Source organism: Bactrocera oleae, chromosome 4, assembly GCF_042242935.1.
Source record: "Bactrocera oleae isolate idBacOlea1 chromosome 4, idBacOlea1, whole genome shotgun sequence".
Classification (NCBI taxonomy): Eukaryota; Metazoa; Arthropoda; class Insecta; order Diptera; family Tephritidae; genus Bactrocera; species Bactrocera oleae.
The window spans coordinates 5,750,839-5,776,285 of record NC_091538.1 but is presented as its reverse complement, the minus strand read 5'-3'; the positions used below and the strand labels follow the sequence as shown (position 1 = coordinate 5,776,285).

Below are 25,447 nucleotides of genomic sequence, written 5' to 3'. Positions count from 1 at the left end.
TCAGCCAGCACATCAAAGTTCAGGGTATCACTATGAGAGTTCAGGGTCCCACAAAGACAAAGTGGTAATATATGCGTATTTTTTCATTCGAAATGCAGTTTCCGGAAGAGTACTGCCTAATATATACAGCATTCGATGACAAACTCAAACTAAATCAAGATTAGATGAAGTTTAGTTAGTTTAGGTTAGGTTAGTAAATTTTAGAATTAAAATTAATCTCTAGTTATCCTCAAGTAATGTTTATAAAGAATAGAAAATTGAAAGCAAAAAAATTACACAGACTTTAAGAAAAAAAAAAATGAAAAAAATAAATTGTTAAGCTATCATCTTTAGTTTTGTTGCGGAGCAAAAATTATTGCAGGTTGCAAGCTTGCTTTTAGGTTTCCATGGTTAGACACGTAGCTATTGGTCAACTTGTCCACAAATATTTGGATATTTAGTTGATATCTCCGCAGTTGACACAAAGTTTCAGCTACTCACTTCCTTAGATCTTTTAATAACCCAACTAATCCCCGATTTGCAGTAGCAAAACGATTTCTTCACAGCACATTTTTTGAAGTTAACCCACAGCTGATTGAAACCATGAAATATTTGCAAATTTTTCTCCGTTTGCTTGTACACACTGTTCGCAGCGCCCACACAGCATAACGTGCCCTTGAGCGCACTCAACTGTGACCAAAAATACATTTCATTGCAGCCCTCGACTCAACTTCATTTCGATGTACGAGTATATAAAGAGTATCAACATTTTTCGCAGTTGCTTTGCGCTTCATGATTTTCTACATTGTTTATTGAATTTTTTTTTTGTTGCATTTCCTTTTTTACTGACTGAATTTTCGTGGTGCTTATGCTGCGCAATTCTTTTCTCTAAGAATTTTAAGTTATTGCATTTCAGCACAGTGTGCAACAAAAATATGTTCTTTCTGTGTGTGTGTGTGTGTGAGCATTCCGAACTTCATTTGCACTTCATTCAGTGCGGTTTTGAGTGAATAGTTTGAGCATTTAATGCATTCATAATTTCAAAAAGGTATGCAAAGTAGTTTGTTGTTGCTGGAAAGTTGAATTTTTTATGCAAAACAGAATTGCAGGAATGTTTTCGTAGTTGGTCGGCGAGTGCTACTGCTCTATTTTGTGTCAGATTCTAGTTATTTTTTGCTTTGTTGAATATAAACGGTTAATATTGAATATTATACAAGTATGAGTCAGTTGTCATAATGAAAATTTGCAGCGAGAACAGAGTTTCGAAGTCAAAATTTTCTGAAAGTAGCTTCATCAATGAATTTTTGACCTTTAGTAGTCTGAGAAAAGTAATTTTTTTTTCAGAGATTACAACAACGCCGTAGACAATTATTCGAGTCAAATTATTTGAGTATTTATAGTCAACAGAAAAAGTTTTTCTTACAAGCACTTGATTCTTATCGTTTAGTTTGTATGGCAGCTATAAGCTATAGTAGTCCATTCTGAACAATCTCTGCGGATGTTGAACCGTTGCTTAGGATAATAATATGTGCCAAATATCGTGTAGATATTTCACCAAATAAAAAAGTTTGCCATACTAGGATTTGATTCCGATTGTTCAGTTTGTATGGCAGCTAGATGTTATAGCGGTCTGATATCAGCGATTGCGACAAATGAACAGCTTTATGGGGAGAAAAGGACGTGTGCAAAATTTCAGAACAATATCTCCAAAACTGTGGGACTAGTGCGCGTATATACACAGATGACAAGCGCAGATTGGAAAGACGGACAAATAGACGGACCAACAGGCGGACGGAGCCGGCTAAATTGAAACAGCTCAAAAAAATGTTAATCTTCTTTTAACTTTACAACTTTAAAAAGCATACATTGCACATGAATCGAAATGCTATATAAATAGCGATTGTCTAGTGGAGTTCTATTCCCAATCGATATTGCAGCTAAATTTAGAGGATAATTACAAGCTACTGATTGATTTATACAATGAAAATAAGTGATGATCGCTAGAATCTATAATGTTGCTCTATCTCACACGATTGAGGATTGTGGCTTTTGTACCATTACAGCTGATTTTGACATCGACAGTTTCGTATAGTATCAGTCGAGCTTCAATATGTTCAAGATCAAAGTTTTCAAAACTAGTAACTGTTATTCTAAAGTTGCTGAGTTTTATGAGGTATTTGATATTTCGATAATAATTTGTGGCATATTCTTCAGTAGATGAGATTTCTGATCTTTTAACAATTCAAGGATAAGTTGCTATGAGTTCTCACAAAAAATATATAAAAAGCTTACATGTAGGTGTTTAATTAAATACAAAAAGGAAAATTTCAGCTCTGGTCTGCGTACTAATTGAAAACGAACTCTGCAGCCGCTACAGATACGAGCTGTGTTTGTGCAGAATTTGTTTGGAGATTGACGGCGTAGTATGGTCTCACATAATGTGTGGTACAGTTTCCTACTATCTTTATGAAGAATTTCTTTGTTGTACTTGGAAGTGATATAAAAGATGGCGGACGCTCTGTATTCTATATAAAAGCTCATGAGCGCAGCAAGAAGCCTCGCAGGCAACGCTTTCAGTTTTTAGTCGACCTTGGCGAAAGATTAATCTGAATTCTCCATAAGCATGCTGCTTCAAATTTCATTCAACAGCGTTACAATACACTACAGATTTAATTAAAAAAGAAGCAAACGTTTAATATGAAATTTCAGTTTCATTGGAAATAAAGTGACAGAAAATGAAATAAGATTCCAGCACACCAATAAACTACTCGAAAACGCAAGTGAATATATATATATATGTGCAACGGAAGCAAATTAAATATAATTGCGACAACTAAATTGTCACCAGCATCGGTTGCATAGAGACTTCTTTGCTGCTACTTGCCACCAAAGACCACTTGACACTTCAGCTGAACGTACAATTGCGTCCCATGGACATACGATTGACCAAATGAGGTACGCAGAGCTCACACAAAGAGTGTATGTGTGTATGAAAATGTATGCGAATAATAAAGAAATGTAAATGAAATATGATTATAAATATGTATGTGCGCATGTAGTGGACGCACTGTGATTTCATGCAAAGTTCACAAATTGCGCGCTGCGTTCACCACACCAGTTATGACACCCGCTTTGGCTTGTGGTGTGCCTGCCACCGCTTGCGTTGCTGAAAGCCAACTGACTATAGCCGGTGTCAGCAACAGTCGCAAAAGAAGTTTACATATGAATGCGCTTGAATGGAAGTGCGGCAGTAGCGGCTCCAGCGGGAGGGGTGGCGCTTGTAGGTTAAAGCAGTGTGGTTTTGAATCGAGATGGCAGAGGCAATGCTTCACCGGATATCCAATCGACGCACCTCCCTACTGTGGCTACTGCGCAAATGCAAGCCCTTAGCTCGTATTGCAAAAGAGTATACTTTTCTGTTGCTCCTGTTCTGCTCTCTGGAGAGTAATGACTATTGGCAAGAGAATTGCAAGGCGGTGCTCTTAAATTGCAAAAAGTAATTGGCACGGTGGAAAGGTTTACACTTATGAAGCTCATTTAAGTTTATAATAGTTAATAAAGGAGCTCTAGGGTCTATCTCCTATGACTTGGGGTTTGCTGGTTTTTATTTACAATATATAGATATTTTCATAAATGGAAGTGATATTTTACGGCGTAGCAATATCTGTCTGCGTTATTTAATGTATTAAAAAATAGTTTGAACTCTACTCATCATCAAAAATCATCCCTACTAAACTCCATTGTACTAAGAATAAATAAGATCACAGGTTATTGGAATTTGGAAGTTATTGGGGACTATACAATATTATTAAAAAATGTGACTAGATCATGTGAGTAGTGCATCATTCGAATAACTGCGAGGTTTTTGTTCATGCTGAAAGTTATACTGAAAGCTTCGGAAAAGCTCGTAAAAGCTCGAAGAAAGCTTCGTGGAAGCTGGAAGAACGATTCATGGCAAAATAATTAAATAACTAATAGCATTGTGACGGTCATATTTGAACTATGGGAAGAGCTTGCTGAATACGTGACTCTGGAAAGCTTTCAAATAAAAAAAAATCACAAATAAAATGAAGATCGCTATAGAAAATTTAGCAGAATCAGCTTTCATATATCCAGCAGAATTGTCAGGATCGCATTTTTATTACTTCTTACTAAGTAAGGCTTACTGTACATGTGATTCTGGAACGCTTAAAGCTTTGGAAATGCGCAAGTGAAAGTTTGACGTAAGCTGGGTAAAAGCTTAAAGAAAGATTGATCAGTTATTCAGCAAAAGTGGCAGGGTCTGACTTTTATTATAAAAATATTTTTCTGAATATGTGCCACGCAGAAGCTAAAGCTGAAGCTCCGGAAAATTCAAAATAAAAGTTTTAAGAAAGCTACTGGAAAGCTAAGGAAAATATCTTTCAAATATTCAACAGAAGTGCATAGATCGCATTTTGATTACTCCCAATCGATCAGAGTTTACTGAATATGTGAAACAACAGAAAGCTTAAAGCTTCAGAAATGCACAAGCGAAAGTTTAATTAAAGCTGGGTGAAAGCTCAGATGAAAATCGTTTAAATATTCAGTGTGAATTGGTCATATTTTTATTAGTCGTTACTGAGAAAGCTTAATGTGTTGAGGAACATACCACCGTATTTTTGCAACCTTATGAATATTTATAGAGAAATTTCTATTTAGTAGATAGTGGTGGACATTCTATATAGCTTAATTCTATAAAAACTCTAAATGTTTTCTTTTAGAGAGAAAATTTGTGACTAAAGCAGCACCAAGCCCATGCAGAGCCCATTATTCAATCAAACTTTTGAAAAAACCCCATTTCGAGGCATTTTACGATTATTAGATACATTGTCTCCTTCATTAATTTCTTTTCTCTATATACACCACCAAGTAGGCCCATTGTCCAATCCGTGCCCTCATTATAGCTGCCGTTTGTGTGCCGCTAGTGACGTCATTACTGACACATATGGCCAAAATGGTGCACTGCAAGCCAAGCAACATACAAAACGACATTCAATTCAACGCCAGCAGAAAAGTAGGCAACAAATAGCTGACACTGACAGGCTATTGCAACATAAGCCGCATAAAAGTATGCCGCAAGAATAGATTTGTGCAAGCAACAGTAGCGGTAGTTACGCAGCTATAGCATTAGCAATAACAACAACAGCGGCAAGCAGTTAACACCAACACAGAGACAATGTGTCACAGCACAGACTAAGCTATGAAGGCGGTAGCTGCAGCAACAGCGCCAGCAACAGTTTGACATTCACGCACGCATACACACACACAGGGGCACACACCTTTGAGAAACACGAGACTTTGTTGCGCGCTCATTATCCGGTCTAAATGAGCGCAACAGCTCCGTTTACTCCCGCGTGCCGCATACATCTACAATGTATGTAGATAGGCGCTCGGTTTGGCTGGCAGCTTGTTCGTATTGAACGAAGAGCGTGCAAACGCTTTGCCGAAATATTGCATATAAAAAGGCGCACAAGCCCTTGCCAGCCGTCAGTACGACTGAAGCCGACGCAGCGAACGCATTCGCAACGAATACAACCAAACGTACGGATACCAACGGACAAACGAACAGACATAGACATACAACAAAAGTTACTGTAGACAGTAAAGTGTAACCAATAAAAGCGCTGCAGTAGTGTAACGTGCGCGTCATACTTGCGAACTGTAAATTTAATTTGTATAGCATAATTTTTGGCGCTGGTAAACGCTTAAGCGGTTTAGCGATTTTTTGCTGATTTTTAACACTTATTTGCAACACATTTGTCTGCTTGCCGCCTTAGTGAACTCGAAAAATTGTGCGCGCGCCTGAAACGCGACAACAAACGACTTAAAACTTCAGCTATGGCAACTAGGCATTTATCAACGGCAGCGCCTGGGGCTATGCTGCGCCTGTGGCTAGTGCTCTGCATGACTTTGAATGCGGTAAGTGATATATATACACATACACATATAGCTGTACTTTGTAGCATTGTATCAACGACACTTTCACACACACATACATGTATATTATACTATTATATGAACGACACTTTCACACACACACATACACATATTTACACAAAATTTATTGCCAAGTTCGCTTGCTCGCAGGCCGCCCATTCAATTTAGCGCAACTCCCCATGTTAGTCTGGAAATTCCATTAACTTTTGGTTGTCCTTTGGTGGTTCCTGTGGCCACTGTTGGCTTTTATTATCGCGGAAATGTTTTAAAATTGCTTTAACACCCGCTGTCACTGCATTGTATTTGCGTTCAGTGCTGCTGTGTTGGCCAACGCAGGTCAGCGCTTATATATATATATCTTGTCGCACACACACACGCACGCATATAAAAGTGTAAAATACAAGCCGTGCGGAAAGCAGCTGTGCGTTGAAAAATTCATTAAGATAACACCAAGCGTCTTTTGTGGCATAAAATTCATAATTCTTGTGGATCCTTTATGCTACTTATTATTTATTTAATGCTTTGCTGCTTTGTGGACACTAAGAACTAAGAACAGTAAGGTTTCTTTCCATACTTTTTGGCATTATTCTCCTATCATTTCGAAATAAAATCGTAAAAATATATGTGTGTTGTTGTCTGCGTGCTTAAATTAGATTGTGTTCAACTTAAGCGGATTATTTTCGTGCTTAACAGTTAGTTAGTTTGGCAAAAGGATTAGTGTAATAAAACGATTAAATTTTATGCGTTTCAGACGTTCGGTGCATAAGTAATTATTTTTGTTTGAAATTTTGAAGCTTGACTAAAAAATGCGAATTTAATTGTCTGTATCTGAATTTTTTAAACTTTTTTTCTTATATTCATATTAGTTTTGAATTTTTCGGATAACTATAACTTATACATTTTTTTTTTTTGTAAATTTAAATATTTCAAACATTTTCGGAACAATTTTATTAATATATAATTTTGAATTTGGTTTTTTTATTCATTTTTTTTTAACAATAATAAATATTTCAGCGATATACTTAAATATTATATTATTTAAAATAAAATACTAGAAACTCTTTTAGTAAAAAACAAATGCGCTCGTAAAGTTATTATAAAAAAAAAATCTCGCATATAATTAAATATTTAAAATTAAAAGTACAATAAATGTTGTTAAAATTTAATACACAAAAAAAAATTTTATTGTGAAAAATAATTTTAAAATATTTTTGAAAGCGAAATTTACTATAAAATATATATTTTCTAAAATTAAAATTATAAATTAATTATTTTGGTTTTATATTTTATTTTAATACCCTAGGCAGGGTATATTAAGTTTGTCACGAAGTTTGTAACACACAGCAGGAAGCGTAGTATACGCTATAAAGTATTTATACTTGTATATTAAAAAAAAAAAGATGGCATTTATGTAGCGCTTCAGAAGGCGCATATTTTGAAGTCGACAAAATAAATATTAATTAAGATTAAAAATTTTTCGTTTTATTTACAATTTCCGAAAACTTGCTGGTTTTAATGTATGCACATCAATGATGAGCGTGACGCGTTGTAGCGATCCCCCAATTTTTGAGACATTGAGCTAAAATTTTTAACACACTCTTTTCTTCACAAAAAGCTGCTCATTGGACCACTAAAGTTTATAGCTGCCACAAACTGAACGACTGGAATATAGTTTTTGTATGGAAAACTTTTTAATTTGACAAGGTATACTCGCGAAATTTGCCAAGGATCATTGTCCAATGCCATGGGGTAATTTGGACTGATTAGCCAAGAGCTCACATAATATTTAATTTGTAAGACAGACATTCAGTTCGCTTATACGACAAAAATATCAACTGGCAAGTTTTTATTTAAATAGATCTGGAAGTTAAATGTAGTTTATTAAGCGTACCTAGTATTGTCTTGTGAAAAAATTCGGAGATATGTGACTTTGAAATATTTAGGTTGTTGTTGGATTACGCCATACATATATGTACTGCGATTTGCATACTTTAGGGCGCTTCAAAATTTGGGTGCAGTTTTTTTTCTTGCAGACAACAGCACAAGTGCTTATGTAGACAAGTGCTTATGATACTTCTCAATCATGTTATAAAAATGATTAAATTGCATAACATTCTAATTTTCCTGCTATTAGAATTGATTTAATAAGATTTTAACTCATAAAAAGTGTTATTTTGAACGAAAAATAAAAAATATATTATGCTGCAGAATATTTAAAAGTTATTCATATAAGTATTACCTTCGAAATTCGAAGCTCACTATTAGTGCTTGAAATATGACTGAGCTGCGAAAATATTAAAATGCTTGCGTGTTTTATTTTCGGATTTAGGCATATAAAAAATATTAATTTAATGCTCTCAAACCTACAATAATAAACATTTAAAGTAGCACTTCATGAATTTCATATATAGTGAGTACTTTTAACTCACTTTTGCCACAATTATGCTGAACAAATTATGAAAATAGAAAAATCGCAGACTTCATCAGCTATTCAAAAACTAAACGAGTCTTGTGATCAACTTTTTTCGCTTTACTTTTTAAAATTTCTCGCTCTTTAAATACACTACAATCGAAAAAAACCGCATAAACTAAGTTTTTTGTTGAGTTTTGAACAGTATCAATGACACAAAAACAAAATCGTATGCAAATGCTTCGCATATCTCTCATCAAAATATTATTTTTCCAGCGAAACCATTAAATAAATAAATAAATACAACATTTAAGCTGCAAAATAAACTGTTATTTCCGTAGTGCTTAAAAACGTAATCATATTACAATCGCAGTTGATTTAAATCGCTAATAAATGATGTGTGAAAAATACACACACACACGTACGAAAAAAATGGCTGCAGTTGTGTGAGTGCGGCATTTTATAGATATAAAAAAAAACAAATGGTAAACGTGTATTTACAACAGCACAATAAATGTCAAGAGTGACAGAAATACATCGCAGCAATTTTTATTTGCATTCGAGTTATTGCTACATATCAATATATATATATATATATATATTATATATATGTGCTTGTTGGGGTGTGTCAAAAAAATATATTATTTTTTTCACTTTATACGCTAAAAAATTGGTTGGTAGGCAACTCAAAAAAAGACTTGCCAAGTATCGGCGCTTAATATTATTAGTAAGTTCCTACGTTTTACAGTTTTCTATTATTTCTATATTATTGGCAGGAACAATTCATACCACATACAAAAAAAAACAGCTCATTTCTTAGTTTTTTAGAAAATTGAATTCTCTACCGAAATAGTCTCTTATAATTTTTTCGTAAAGCTCACCGCTCAAAAGTTATTAAAGGTATCATAGTAAATTTTAAGTTCACAAAAAAATAAAAAAATGCTTTAAAATAATTAAAATTTAAACTTTAATCACTTTAGAAGCGAGAGGTCTACGGAAAAATTGAACAAGACAATTTTTTTAGAGTATTAAATTTTCTACAAATAAAATATACGATATATTTTTTTTTGTTTGATAGATACTGAGTTATGAATTTTTCTTACCAATAATAACGATAAAGTAAGGAATTGAAAAATGAAGAAACTTTTTATTAATCTTAAAAGCAACGAGCTTGAGAGAATTTTTTTGAGCTGTTTATCAATGAAATTTTCAGCATATAAAGTGAAAAAGATTAATATTATAGACTTATTTTTTACGCACCCTAGTGTCTGTGTATATAAATATTTAGTAGCAATTTGATTGATACTCCAGCAGAAAAACAAGCCGACGCGTTAGGCATGTTTAACGTGGGCGCATAAAATATTCGCAACATTTATAAAAAGTGCCAGGAATTTGATATTTGAAAAATGCTGCAACACATACACATACAACCCAGACAAACACTTACACTCAAAGATATAAATACATATACACAAAAAAAAAAAAAAGTAAAATAATGGAGTAAGGCAAGTCTGCGGATTTTAAATTATTATATTTACAAAAAATTTTGCTGGGGAAAATTAATAAAGCGCAAACTGTGCAAAATAATACATTAAGCGCGATGAAAAAAAAACGAAAAGGAGGCGGCATAAAGCGGAAGTAACAAGTCCGAAAAGAAAAACGAAACAAAAAACTAACATATTTCTTTTCAAGAACAAAAAAAAAAGTTATTTAAGTGGCAAAGTTTTGTGCACTTTCTTTGTTGTTGCAAACCATTTTTTTGCAAGTAGAAAATCGCCACTAAGTGGCAATAACAACAATAATAACGGGCTACAGTATGGCTAGAGTTTTTTTTAGTTAGCGCCTATGCTGGCATTAGTGCAACTGTTCAGCAAAGCCTGCGTTCTAACGGCAAAGCTTTTGTTAGTGTTGTTGTTATTTGTGCCGTTATGCTTTATACTCGTATTGGGGTAATAAATTTGAGCGCAGCAACAAATAAATTTGCTGTCAGCTGCGCAACAAGCAAGCATGGCAATGCGCCTAAGTTACAAAAAAAAACGAAGTGTGGCAACAACAACAAAAACAGCAACAACAACAAAAGTGTAACAGCAATTTATTTTACAATTGCTACGGCAAAGCTATTATTTTCTAATTTTTATTTTACAAAATTTCCAGCGGCAGCGGCGTGTAGCTATAAAGGGTGTGTGGGGAGCGTTATAGCGGCAGCGTGCTAGCTAACTAAACATAAATCATGTTCCGAAAAAATTACCTATCACAAATAAATTAGGTTCGGCGAAGCATGAATTGCGTGAAATAGAATTTCCGGGTGTTTGAGCGGAGACATTTCTTTGAAGACTTAAATATTTGAGGCAGTTGAGTTCTGAAAAGTTGAAAATTTTCGATTTTATTTAAAAAAGTTTAAAACAATTTAATTTCTTTTTTTTCTTAAATTTTCACTCGCTTTCTCTTCCAATTCCTTTCTACACTCACTTGCTTAATGTTCTTCTGCTAAATTAAATTCACCGCTACAATTTAACTACAACAACAAGTGCACATTAAATTTTCTCTTCTCCCACCAGCCCCGCCTGCTTTGTAATTTATGTGCGAGCAATTTACGAATGCTTAATTTGCTTTCATTGCTTTGCCGAGCAACACCGCCATTCGATCATCAGTTGCTTTGCTTGCTTTAATTTCGTTTTTGTTGTGTTAATTGAATTGTTTGCTTTTTACTTTGTTTACACGCCTGCAAATTTTATTGATAATATTTACTTCATATTAGAATTCGCTTCTGCGCGCCGTTACTAACGGTACAAAACTGTAGCGCAATAAGTACAGCAAGTCTTAATTGAGTTTGCGTAAATATATAGCCTACCTCAAGGCGTGGTGGCATTAAAATTGTGAGCATGGTAGCAGCTTTCATTAATGTCTTTGGAGTTGGGTTTTTTCTAGTTACTGCTAAACTAATTGAATCTTGAATATTAATTAGTGCTCTAGTTAAAGTTGCCTTGCATTTTTTTGTTGTCGCAACTCATGAAAGTAATTCGCCAGAAGTTCGGCAGACTTTTGAGTATTATTTTAGCATATTATCGCTACCTAAAACCTAATTTAAATACACATAATTACTGTCGGCAATGCTTGCTTAGGTCAACACTAAATTTATTTTTAGCATATCTTTAGGCGTATTGCATTTAATGCTTGTTAGATCATATACATGAATCTTAGGTGGCTTATGTGTGAAATTAAAAAAAAACGTTGTTTTTTTATGACAAAAACAAGTGAGTTCATGTTACTAAATTTTCTTTATTTAGTAAACGTTTCAGTCAAAAATTAATTAAAATATACAAAATAACTTAGACTTAGAGTATTCTCTTCCCAAAGGTTCAAAGGAGTTTTTTCGCAAAACGCTGTTTAGAGATTCGGTGAGAAACATTTCTACGTACCAGCTGGACTGATCGACTTGAAATCGAAATGAAGGTGGTTATAATATTTGTGATAGAAATTTCGATTTTTTAAGCCACTCTGAAATGTGAACTTTATCACAAAAAGGAATTTTTGTTTTGGAAATCCGCTGTTTTGCCCAAAATTAAAATTTTAACTAGTCCCTCTAACATTACCTGTATTTATCTACAGTTATAATACTTATTTTTTGGTTTTTGGAATTGAGAAAATTTAAGCAAAAATGTCTTTCCCATCGTCAGCCACCTTCGAGAAAATTCAAATTTTTTCAACATTAGTTTATTTATTTCATTTCTATTTTATTTTAATTTCGCTATCAAACAAAATGGATCTTTAAAAAAATTTCCAAAAAAAAAAAAATAAAAATTGTTTCTTTCGACTTGCAAGTGCATATAGTCCAAGTACAAGTATGTTTTTCCTGAGATTTAACTTCATTGTTTTTATGTTCAGTTAAATAGAACAATCCAGCGCTGTTGGCTTTTGCTGCCAATCTCTAACTAACTTCGCTTAATTAAATTTCTAAGAAACGGTTTCCAGCAGTGAAAGAAAACAAAAGTTGTTATTTATTGTTTTTGCAAAAATGAAGAAGACAGCTGAAGATTAGACAATTAGAAGCTGTTGACGCCACTGCTGAGTTTTACGTGCGTGTTTTGCGCTTTCATACTTTTGATATAGGTGGGAATGAAAAAAATGTATATTTCTCTTTCTCAAGACTTCTACTGAAAGTTTCTTTATTTTTTAAAACATAATACATTTAAAATTTTCTAACAGTATTTATTTTTATATAAAAATGCTACAAAATTGCTGCTTTATGAATATTTATAACCGATTTCATATCTGTAGCTTAACAACCCTTTGAATCTAATGAAAAAACTCAACAAACCTAAGCGAACTTTTGAAAACTGAGCAGAAGACGCGTTGACGTTATTAATTTTTGTATTTCGTTTATAAAGAGATTACTTACGTAGTTAAGAGATTACACTGTCAACTTTACGATAACTTAAAAAAATTCCAAATTTCACTTAAAGCCTTCAACTTTCAGTCCTAGATCACAACAATCTGCTTCTGCTTAATTATACTCTGACCAGGGTAGCGTCTGTCTCTCTGTCTTTACATACCTGAACTAATCCCTCAGTTTTAGAGATAATGATTGAACATTTTTCACACGTCTCTTTCTCTCTAAGAACCTGCTATTTTGTCCAAACCGCTGTTATCGAACCAGTATAGCATTTAGCTGTCGTACAAACTGAACGATTAAAATCAAGTTCTTGTATGAAAAGCTTTTTTATTTAACGCGATATCTTCACGAAATTTAGCACGACTTTTTGCCGAAGGCATCGCTACAAACTCCGAACATATTTTTCAGTTCAAATCACTATAACATATACTTTGTTTTATACTCATTTATGCTATATGAACTGCCCTTTTAAGGGTATTAATGTATCGGTGCAGCTAAAGTTAACGACTTCACTTATTTACTAGCGAAGTTGTGCAACTGATTTCAATTGAAATTTGTAATGCTTAGCAAATTTAATTACTGCATAATTATTATTACTACGACTTTACTTTTAAATTTGCCATCTCTATTACCTAATTGAATTCTACCGTTAATCACTTTAACAAAATTTTAATCCACAGTTACCATGCGCCTTTGTATTATGAAATAGATTTCCTGACATTTGTTTGATAAATTCATTGAGACGCAAATTAATGCAATTTCCACAAGCAGCTCAAGGGCTTATCAATACAAATCATATAAAAGCAGAGCAAATGTCAACCAAAACGGATTTTCCAATTACATAACCCAAATTGATTGATTGATGCCATTGTGAGTTTAATGAATTTAAAAGCGTTGCAAATTCAGCAATTTCAACTAAAAGTGGTGAGCAGGCCAACAAAAGAAAAAAGCAAATGGAATGAGATATATATTTATATAAATATATATATAATATATAAATATATATATATATGTAGTATAGAGAAATAATTTGGCGAAATTGTTTTAGCAAATAATTTGCTCGTTTAGTTTACAGCATGCAGAGAATTTGTAATTTGGCAAATTATTTGCGTTCCGCACACAAAATAAAGCATTAATTTGTTAAAATAAAATGCAAAATTAAATAGCAAGCAAGACAAAGGCTAATTACAATACCGTTAACAAAGTGGGAATTTCAGCATTTTCGCATCGAAGACACATAAGCCTTGAAAGTATCGACAGACAAAGTTCAGAAAGTTTTCAATCACGGCTGCAGGCGCAAAGTGTTAAAGTAAAGTAAATTTCATGCAAGTTTCATGCTGTGCGGTGTTATGTTGGTAACAGCGCTGTTAGTAACGAAAGTTTTCAATAAAATGCATGGAATTAAGTGTGTGTATGGCAGTGTGAGCGCTCATGTGCGTCTGTTGTGTGTAGGCATAAGCTCGTTGCTTGGGAGCGCCCACGGCGTATGAGCAACTTTTGAAACTCAAACAGCGACACTGTGTTGAAAGTAAAGGTTGACGTTAAAAGTTGAAAGTGCTATAGAGCAAGAATCGGCGCAACATGTTTGAGGCATGAATGAAATGTCAATGCCGGGAGTTAAACAACAAATAACAATTAATGGAATGTCAATCATGCCTGGGGTTAAACAATAAAGAAAGTGGTAAAAGGGCTGAAAGCGGCTAGAGTTTAAAATGCGTGAAAGCAGTAACCAGATGGTTCAGATTTTCAGAAAATAGAGGTTTGTAAAAAAAATTTCAAAAAATATATTTTCAATGTGTATTACTCATAGCATACAGCGTTATTAAAAGATCTTTATCGTGATTTTGATCTTTCAGTTTGTAGTCATGCTATACGCTATGGTAGTCCGATCTAAACAATATATTTGGAGTTTATAGCGTTAGCTTAAGCAATAAACTATGATAAATTTCGTTAAGATAACTTGTCAATACAAAACGTTTTTCATAAGGACGACTTGGTTTTGATCAATCAGTTTGCATAGCAACTATATAAGTATATAGCTATAGATCGTTATCTCAAAAATTGTGGAACTAATTCGCGTATATACGGCCAAAACCAACTAAGCTTTTTATATACATACGAGTAACATGCATACTAGGTAAAATCTCCGACGTTGCCTACTAATAAATATATAATATAAATAAATATATAATTTATAAATAAATAAATTGTTTATTTAATTTGTTTAACGAATTTTTATTTAATTTTAATAATTTACGTTTTCAGCGACATGCTCTAATTTATATAATTTGACTGAATTTGCTACATGCAGTAATGAAAAGCCTAAATGTATGCAAGAAAATTTCTAAAGTACACTTTAGAGGCCAAGATATTGAAACATTTAATCATAGTATTTAAATAATTAAATTGCAATAAAGTTAAAATATATTTTATAATAGTTTTTTTTAAATATTAACTATATTTACATGTTTGGCGAACAATTTTTTTCACCCATTTTTTTTTCTAAAAAAATTGATTATTTGTAAAACAAACTCAGAGCATAACTGTTATTTAATAAGCTTAGTTATACTCCATCATCCAATTATTGAGTAAAATTCCAAAATTTAGCTGAATTCAAGACAGCGGAACAAATTTGACTCGGACTAACAAAAAAACTACATTTTACTACACAAAAGGGTTTTAATTTCTAAAAGTCCCTCGAAAAATACAAAATGAAAATTTTCAGAGTTTCAGCTATTCCGCCATGCCTCTACCTTGCAATGGCATTATTTCACATTGAATAAATACACACATACAAACACAGATATACTTGTATGTATACATATTTGTAACCACTAGCGCTCTACGCCCACAACCACCCACACGATTTCATTTCGTTGCGATTGAAAGCGAATTACCGATCAATGCAGAGTCAGTGAAACATAAAAAGTGAAATGAAAGGATATACTCGAAAAGCACAGAAATGCACACACACAATTGGTTTTGCAGGCAACTAGTTCGATGCACACACACACACATACACAAGTACACAATGACATGCTATAAACTATTTTCTACAATTCACACTCATAAGCGCAGCTTTAAAAGACTTTTAGTACAAATCCTACACACTGTCGTGTTGCGAGAGCATAGCAAGAATGACATGGATGCTGATGACGTGCAAACTGTGCGAAGATATGCCAATACATACTCGTATATAGTGATATTTATATAGAGCACGCACAAACGAATGTGGCTACTACGAATAATTTAAGATGAGTAGAATTTTTTGAAGACAGGATATTAACTTTAGAGGCCGGCCGCTAGTGTTTAACTGTTTTCGGCAACTTAAAATTAAAAAAAAATTTTTTTTTTAAATTTCAAAAACTTTGCAATTTTTTTAGAAATATTTCCTACAGCGCCGCAACCAAAGTCAACAGCAAAATGGCTTTGTTAGAATGAAGTGTGAAAAGGATACATTTTGCTTGACAAACAACTCAAAGCGGAAGTCTGGTGTAGCGTTGCCAGCTTTTAGCCACACCAAACGCAGATATATGCACACACATATATCAAAAAATACAAAAAAAGATTTTGTGTAGCGGATATTGTTGTTGTTGCTGTTGTGCTTGCTGCTAGTAGTGGTGTCACATTCATTGCTGCAGCAACTTCGCTATAGCCGGAAATCCGAGCGCATTTTGCTGGCACGGCAAATAAATTAAGCCATCAATTTTAGCGTCACGCAGCAATGCAAATACACCTATGTAAATATGCGCCGCTGTGTGTGTATAGTATGCATGTGGCAGCGTAGCAATATTCGGGAATCTTCAAACAACACTCAAATATTTTGTGTGTGTTCGGTGTTGAAAGGATATTTATCACGCACACACACGCACACGCAGATAGTTTCCGCTATTGCTAGAAAATATTTCCTTAATTTAGGCGCTTGTCTATAGAAGACGTGAAAATGTAGTGGTTTTAGTGACTCTACTCAACCAGGTTGGGTGGGGAACTAAAAGAAGAAAATATTTTTTGTTTAATAGTTGTGGCTTAAATTCGTTAAAAACATAACTGGAGACTGGAGACACTTATATCACTTTACACATTTGCAGCCAGTGCGCTGCAGTCGACAGAAGCAGATAAAATAAAACCAAATAAAATTAAATAATAGAAATAAAACAAAATAGAATTAAATAAAATTAAAATAAATAAAATTAAATAAAATTTAATAAAATTTAATAAAATTAAATAAAATAAAATTAAATAAAATTAAATTTAATAAAATTAAATTAAATTAAATTAAATTAAATCAAATTAAATTTAATTAAATATAACCAAATTTAATTAAATTAAACTAAACAAAATTAAAGCAAAAAAAAACAAAATAAAAATAAAAAATAAATTAAAAAAATAAAATAAACTAAAATAAAAAAAAAATTAAATTAAATTAAATAAAATTGAATGAAATAAATAAGAATGAAATAAATTAGAAAATATAAAATTAAATAAAGTAAAGTAAAATAAAATAAAAAAAAAAAACAAAAAAAAAATAAATTAAAATATAATATAATCAAAATCAAAAATTGTTACACCGGAGTTAAAATACGTTTCACAAAATAAAAGTTTCAATACATGATTTGAACAACATTTTCGGAGATTATTTCTTTGTCTTGAAAATAAAACTGTGTCAAATTTCAAAATTTTCTTGAATGGCAGCTATATACTGAGTAAAGTAGAGAAAAGTACGTGGGAAAAATTTCAGATCGATATCTAACAAACTGCGTATATTTCGCTTATAATATATATAGACGGGCATGGCTAAGAACTGGTGCTTATTTATATATCACTTATCCTACGTGATAGCAGATAATTCATCCGTTTTATTTGTAAAGCTTAAAACAACAAAAATTAGATATAGACAGTTTACAAGTTTAGGTAGCGAAATTAATATTACTAATTAAAGCAGAATCTTTTTCCATTTTTAACGAATAACGACTGATAATTGATTGCTTTCAAAACGTGTATGCAAAAACTTCAAAGATCAAAAAATTACAGGATTAAAACATCAAATATTGCATGTCAAGTGAAAAGCATTATATTACATAATAACCTTGGTTAAAAATTTTTAAATTTTTTTCATACTAATAGTAGTACTAAATACTCAGTTATTTTCTAAAAAAAATCTTTCGAGCAAAATATTGACTACTGCTGCTTGCTCAAATCTATATAACCATTACACTCACGCAAATATTTGCATATACAACCTGTCTATTTCCTCAAGTGCACTTCGTTTGGCTGCATATACACACAACTTTATATAAGCGCAGTCTGCCTACTTGTATATCACATTTATAGCGCTGCATTCACATGCATTCGCCACATTTATGCTTTCACATTTGTGTCTACTCATCGCAGTATTCGCATGAATAGTTTCATTCAGTTCGATATGAAAAGCAAAATACTGTTATTGCTACAGTTCTGCCCTGCTGCATGCTTGTAAGGCAAACAGGCAACTATAAAATATACAAATACTTATATCTTTTGTAGCTGTTTTTGAAGAAGTCATACAACAACTTAAGCGCAACAACAAGCCAAGACAGCTTGATAAATGCATTTTGTATGCAAAATTTGCTTATTCATTGTTGCAAATGCGATTTTCCGCTAAAGCAATTGCATTTGTTGCGTGTTTCTTGGTATAATTGGCTATTAAAAACGCTCTAGTAGTATGTGATGTATGTATTGTTAGATGCTTAAAAATTTATAGCAGTTCGTTTAAAAATTTATTTATATATTTATTTCAGTCTTATTGGGCAACTAATAAGTAATAAGCTTGATCGAGCCTCCTTTCGTTATTTTTTTTAGAATTTATAGTATTAAATAAAATATTGTAAATAATTACTAGAATTCATGTAAAAAAACAAGAAAAGCTAAAAAATATATAATTTATATAAAAGTGTTTTCAGTACAAGCACTTAATTTTGCTCCATTTATCATTTATATCCGGAGTTTGTAGCGCTGACTTGCTCAATAATTTGTGCAAAATTTCGTGAAGATATTTGATTATGATCGTTCAGTTTGTATGGCAGCTATATGCTATAGTGGTCTGATATAGGCGGTTTGAATAAAAGAGCAGCTTCTTAGGGTGGAAGAGACGTGTGAAAAATTTCAAATTGATATCTCAAAAACTGCGGGACTAGTTGGCGTATAAAGAGACAGAATGTCAGTAAGACGAATTCAGCCAAATTGATCATTTATATATATATATATATATATATTTACATACTTTATAAATAGGTATATGATGTGGAATTTAATATGCAATTTCATTTTAAGGCTACTGTTGCTATTAATAGGTCAGTAACCAACGCTATGTATGCGCAATATTGAACTTTGAAATCTACAAACAAAATACATATATTCAATTTTTGTAGTAAGACATTTTATAAAACTGACTATATACATGTATATGTAAACGAGCTTCATTACTATGACAGCAAATCTTCTCGCGACTCGTGTCCTTGGCATGCTATTGACAGCAGCAGCTGCAACAACAAGTGCAACAATTACACTGACAATAATGACAAAAGCCACATCAATAATGGCATTTAATATTGCAAAAATCTACATAGTAGACTGCATTGTTATGTGCTTTCGATATAATTGCAAATTATTTGCATTCGCACAATTCTTGTGCATGATTTCCATACAAACACTCAAGTATTTGTGCGCAACAAACGCATTTCCGACTGCAACACTAAGTTGTGTATGGAAACGTAATTAAAAATCGAATGCAACCAAGCAGTCAACAATCATTTATGCATATGTATGTATGTGTGTGTGCTTGACTGTGCTCCTGTGACTATTTTAGTTTGTGCGTTACACCCACACATGCACAGCGCGTAAGCGCGAAAAAGCCACTTCAAAACTCGCTGGTATTTTCCATTATTTGTTGCCAGCTACAGCAGCTGCGCTGATGATTACTTTCCGCTGCTGCGTTTGCTACACTACGTTATGGTCACGCATACGCCATGGTGGCCACTAATTAGAAATGTCATATTGCTGATGGACGTTGTGGCAGCATCAAGAGAAGAAATGTGGAACTGCAAGTGTGTTTGTGTGGCGTACGAATCTTTCTCGTATATGGTTTTATGTGTGGGTGCGCAATGGTTGACATTCATCATTGACTTTTCATTAAGCGCCGAGTTGTTGGCGCTGTGGCAAGCAGCACTGTGATTTGTTTTGACTTCCATGAACTTGCAATGAATTCCATATGCCAGTGCCGATGGCAATGCTGCTAAAAATAGATCGGTAGAGGCGCAGAATGTAAATGTAAATGCGGCTGAGTGGACTCTCTTATGAATTTTTAGGTTATATGTGTTCATATTAGTAGTTATGTGGCAGTAAATCTGAGTAAAAGGTTTCTAAAGCCCAACTTGTAATGAAAAATCACAACAGTTGAATATCTAAAGCCGGCACTCTCACTGATTATGGCGTTTTATTGATTTTTACACATAAACCGTGCTTTGGCCTAGCTTAAGCGGTCTTCAAGAGCCATAATAAAATTGAACCTTGATTGCAAGACATCCCACAATAAGAAGTCCTTCAGTAGTTGAGATTTTTCATTCAAAGAAATTTGTATACTATTAATAGCTAGTAATAAAGACGACCATATTTCACCATAAAGCAGCATTTTTCGTAAAACTCCAACAAAACTTCCTACAGCACCTCAAAGACTGTTGTCTATTTCCACAAATTTTACTTTAAAGTCCACTAATTGCCAAACAAACTGCAAACACTTAAATACCACCAAATAAAAAAATAAAAACAAATTAAGGGGAAGTATCTGAGTTTTACGCACCACTGAGGCGCAAGAAATTTACAAACAACTTCAGCGTCGCACACTGAATCGAAGCGCGGTTGACGTCAAAGCGAATGCTTTTGTGGCGCACGAAATTTTCCACAACGAAAAATTCCTCAAACATTTCCTTTCTTTGCACTTTACTCACTCTTGTTGTTGTTGTGTTGTTTTTCTGTTTGTGCGCTTATCAATTCGCCGTTTATAACTTGAAGGACGTCCTGAAGGCAGCTGCACGTTTTTGTGTACGTGTGTGTGTAATTATGAAAGCTTATTATAACAAAATAACCAAAAATTTAGTAGGACGCTTAGTACATCCGGTTATGTGAGAATAATGTATGTAATGTTACACATCTTAAATTAAAGTGCTATGTGTTGAGCATTACTTTAAGAAAACTTAACTTATTTAAAGTTAATGCAACGTAACTTAGCTTCTTGTAACTTAACATAACGTAACTTAACTAAATATAACTTAACGTAACGTAATTAATTTAGTGTAACTTTAAACCAAACTTAACCTAATATAGCTTAACGTAACTTAACTTAACTTAGCGTAACTTAAAACGTAACATAACTTAATATAACTTAACGTAACGTGTTAACTTTGCGTAACTTAAAACATAACTTAGCTTAACGCTACTTAACGTAAAGTAACTTAAATTAACGTAACTTAACTTAATGTAACGTAAATTAACGCAACTTAACTGAATGTATCTTAACGTAAAAATATTTTAACTTTCTCAAAGCGTTACAAATTTTTATAACATAAAAAATTACCAATAATCAGCAAATTATTCTAGACACTTTGTAACTGGTTTAATAGAAGTGGCACTTAAAATACTTACTACAAGCAATGAGAAAAGTTTTTTTTTTAGCAAATTTTATGTAAAGCTACACAAGCGACGACAACAGTTTTAAGCAATAGCGACAACTTACACTAGTCGGTAACTAGTTTGGCGACTAATGTTCACATGTCTCTACCTACAACTTTATAAAAATATTATTACAGAATTTGCCAGTTTCGAATTTGTTCTTGAAAATAAAAATTTAGCCAAACATACTTGCTAATAGAAGATCAAAATTCAAGCACAACCGCCTAAATAACTCTAGCTTACAACATGCTTGTGGCGTGCAACCCCAGTCTGCGGCGACATACTTTGAAAATAACTTAACAGCAGCAGCAGCAGTGCAAACACTCAAAAAAAAAAAATTTAAAAAAGCAACAAGCAACTGCTAAGCGCACAACTGTTGTGGCTTAATTTGTTGACTTGTTTGTTTTTGATTTAAAGTCTAAATTTCGGCAATTTCTTTGGCAATTTCCAAATGAGTTTACATGTGTGTGTGCGTTTTCCATTTTGACGCGTGTACTTATTAACATTAAATTGTGCTACTTTCATCTTTTATCGCTGCGCCGATTGGTATGCTCACTGGCGTGTGTGCAAAACATATTACAACAACACATTTGTCACAAAGTGCTAATCTTTTATTATACCCTTTTCTGGGTATATTAAGTTTACTCAAATGTATATATATAAACAAATTGCTCACAAACAGATTTGGTTAACTAAATACAGACGTATTTGCGCATTTCAGCAAATACCGTCTCTTGTTTGCTTTCCTCAAGCTCAAATATTTTTCGACTTTTCGCTTTAAGTTGATGTTCAGCCCACCTCCATGCATTTACTTATATATACATACATACGTATATTCTATATATATAATATATATCGCTAACGTCAGCGCGTAACCGGCACGTAGACTTACAAATAAATAACATATATTAAGCTTAAACATACAAATACTTATGTATATTTATAAGCGCTACAGTTCGGTTTGGTACGCCATGCGGTATGCGCAACTATTGCTCTTGTGCCTTACAATTTTGATAAGCTGTGAACTCATCAAGCGGATTATGCGCGCTTTGGCTGTTGTTGCTCTTGTTGCTGTGGTTTTCGCTGTTATTATTAGCGTCATTAATAATTTTGTTGCTATTTTTGTTATAGCTAGATGTTATTATAAGCGGATTTGTTGTTGCCTCGCTACTATTTCGCTAACTTCTTCATCCGCTGTAATACTTGCTCGCCCGCTCACTCATACACTCTCATCCGTTTATTTGTTTGCTTGCTTAGGTTCACCTTGTTTTAATTAGCAGGCTATTGATTTGTCATGGGTTGACCAAGGTCTTCTAAATATAAATATATATACTTCTGTGCACATATATATAATGTATAAATATATATGTCGAAGTGAAATCTATCTTGGATTTATTTACGACCGGAGCGTCTCTTATCAACAAGTGCTGATCAACAATTTGAATTTAATTAAATGCTTTTTATGCTTTTGGCACACAGCATTTTTATTATAAGCGATATTTGCAAGGCCTAAGCTCTTCTTTTTGATATCTCTTTTCACACACACACACACACACATATACACTTATGTTGTCTTGAACTTTGTTGTTCTCTCTTGTTGTGTCTCTGTGTTGTTTGCCCTGCAGCAACTTTTACACATTTTTCCTTTATTATATTGTGCTTTATTGTGCTTTTTGTGTGTGTATGTGTTTTTATGTGTATGTATTTATGTGTGCCTTTTCGCCGAACTTCCACATATTGATTGATTTCGTTTGCAACTGCAGACCCCAAAGTTGTTGATAAGATATATGAGCCACATTGACAAGTGCTCATAAATACACACACAAGCATACTCTCAACCACTTTAACAAATATTATACAAATACACACATACACATAGGTGTACTTCGCTGCTCACTCAAGTTGCCCACAAGCGCTTGTCTTTGCAACTTTTGGCCCAAATTTCAACAGCAGCTGCCTGCCTTCATATCTCAATCAATCAGTTTTGCCCAAAAATCAAATATTCTCACAAGAAAGGAGAGAGCAGCAAGTCTATACACTTATCAACATATCTGTTGATATACCAAACAAATATATGTTCATATATATTATATATATATACAAGTATATATACGAGTATATTTACCAAGTCGATTGTTTTATCCCTGCCAGGCATTGAATGTCCTTTAACTTAATAATGCCTCGTATAAAATTCAGCTTACTGTTTTGTATGATTGAAAAGCATTTCGAATTTAAGTCAGTTTCCACAGCATTAAATTTATTGCTGCTCACTTCATGGAAACGCTATAAAAACCATATGGTAATCATTGTGTAAATGGTCAAAGCTATTGACCATGCCATTTCATATAATGATTGCTAAGATTTAAGCTTGAAAAGCATTCAGTTTGCGGTTGAATAAAAATGTGTTAGGAATTTCGGGTATTTTATTGCAGTGTTACTCTGAATATGTAGAGTAATGGCTAAAGGAAAACACGTTAAAGCGAAAAAATATAATATATTATTTTAATATCCCAAGCTCAGCATTTTATTTACCTGAAATTGCAACATTTTCACAGCAATTCTACCAGTTTAACTATAAGAAGTTAAAGAAGTTATGAAATATGATTTTTAGCAAAAATATTTATAGAACTATTTGAAAGAACTACTTGGTCACAGCATAACTTTACTTTTTACCACTGCGAAAATTCTACATGCAAATATCACTTAATTAAAAGTACATGTCATCGCTAAGTAACTCTACAAAAAAATGGTTCGCGACTACGCTATACAGTTTATTTGAATATACTCGTATTATCATCATATGAAATTATTGACAATTAAGTGCAAACAAAAATTTTCAGGCTAAAGTTGGGAACAAAATATATTTGATATTCTAAAAATCTTGTGGCAGTCACTCGTTGAAAGGTAATTTCCAAACTCTCGAAGCCTAAACTAAAATTCTAACGATTTACTTTCTATTCCAAAATATTTCTATGAATTGGAGAAGAAGTTCGGAGGAACATATAATCAAGTTCAAGAACCCGTTATATGCAAACAATATAATAAATTGCAATTTAAACGCTGCTGTGTGTCGGTGGTTAGTCAGTTATGTGCTTAAAATCATTGAGATATACTTGTATATTCGGTGGTTTTCTTAGCTAAAAAATACGATTTTATTAGGAAGTCATTTTTTTTATTAAACATTTTATGAATTAAGAAAATACTTTCAAAAGGACTAGTTTTGAGGACCTTAGTAAAGTTTTGGAATATCATACATTTTTTATGTGGTATATATTTTGAAATATGTTCATGTGTGTTATTAATATTCTCAAAAGTAGTTTTTATTCAAATAATAGTTCCGAAAGTGGGGGTCAGCGGGCAATATTGTCAATTTGAGTAGAGTAGGCCATATGCGTACATATACTATACACAATATACATTATGAGAGTCGCAATTCTGCAAAACGGCTGGACCGATTGGCTTCACATTTTCAGACGAGCCCTCACATATACATATTTGTCGTGTATTGATTGAAGCAATCAGATTTTCCATAATTATTTCGATTTTTTAAAGCAACCCTGAGGTGTAACTTTTTTCACAAAAATCCTTTTTTTTTTTGTGGGAAGCCGCTATTTTGTCAAAAATTAAATTTCTTACTAAGTTTTCAGTCAATAATGTGTATCATCTATAGAATCAATAATTATAACCAGAACTGTTTGTTAAGTTTGCCACGATACACCTAGAACGAAACCCTGTAAAATGTATATATAAATGTTCGGCATGATGAGCTCAGCGTCGAATTAGCTTCGTACGTCTGACTGTACTAGTTTCTGAATTTTTGAGATATGGATCTGAAATTTTGCACACGCTCTTTTCTCCTCAAAAAGCTGCACATTTGTCGGAACCACCAATATCGCACTACTATAGCATATAGCTGCCTTACAAACTGTACGTTTGGAATCAAATGCTGTATTAAAAACTTTTTCATTTGACGAGATATCTTTATGAAGTTAAGCATGCTTTTT

The 25,447-nt window shown here is 33.0% G+C and overlaps 1 protein-coding gene across 4 annotated transcripts in view; it reads left to right on the top strand.

The window, feature by feature from the left end:
* Nucleotides 1-5,499: 5,499 nt before the first annotated feature.
* The window catches only part of Nplp1 (Neuropeptide-like precursor 1), a 46,889-nt gene continuing 26,941 nt past the window's right edge, over nucleotides 5,500-25,447 (top strand). For all 4 annotated transcript variants that reach the window (XM_036374749.2, XM_070108179.1, XM_014246620.3 and 1 more), the window contains exon 1: nucleotides 5,500-5,919. In XM_036374749.2, coding sequence (XP_036230642.2) covers nucleotides 5,839-5,919 — 81 coding nt within the window. In that variant the 5' untranslated portion in view covers nucleotides 5,500-5,838. The remainder of the gene's footprint in view (nucleotides 5,920-25,447) is intronic.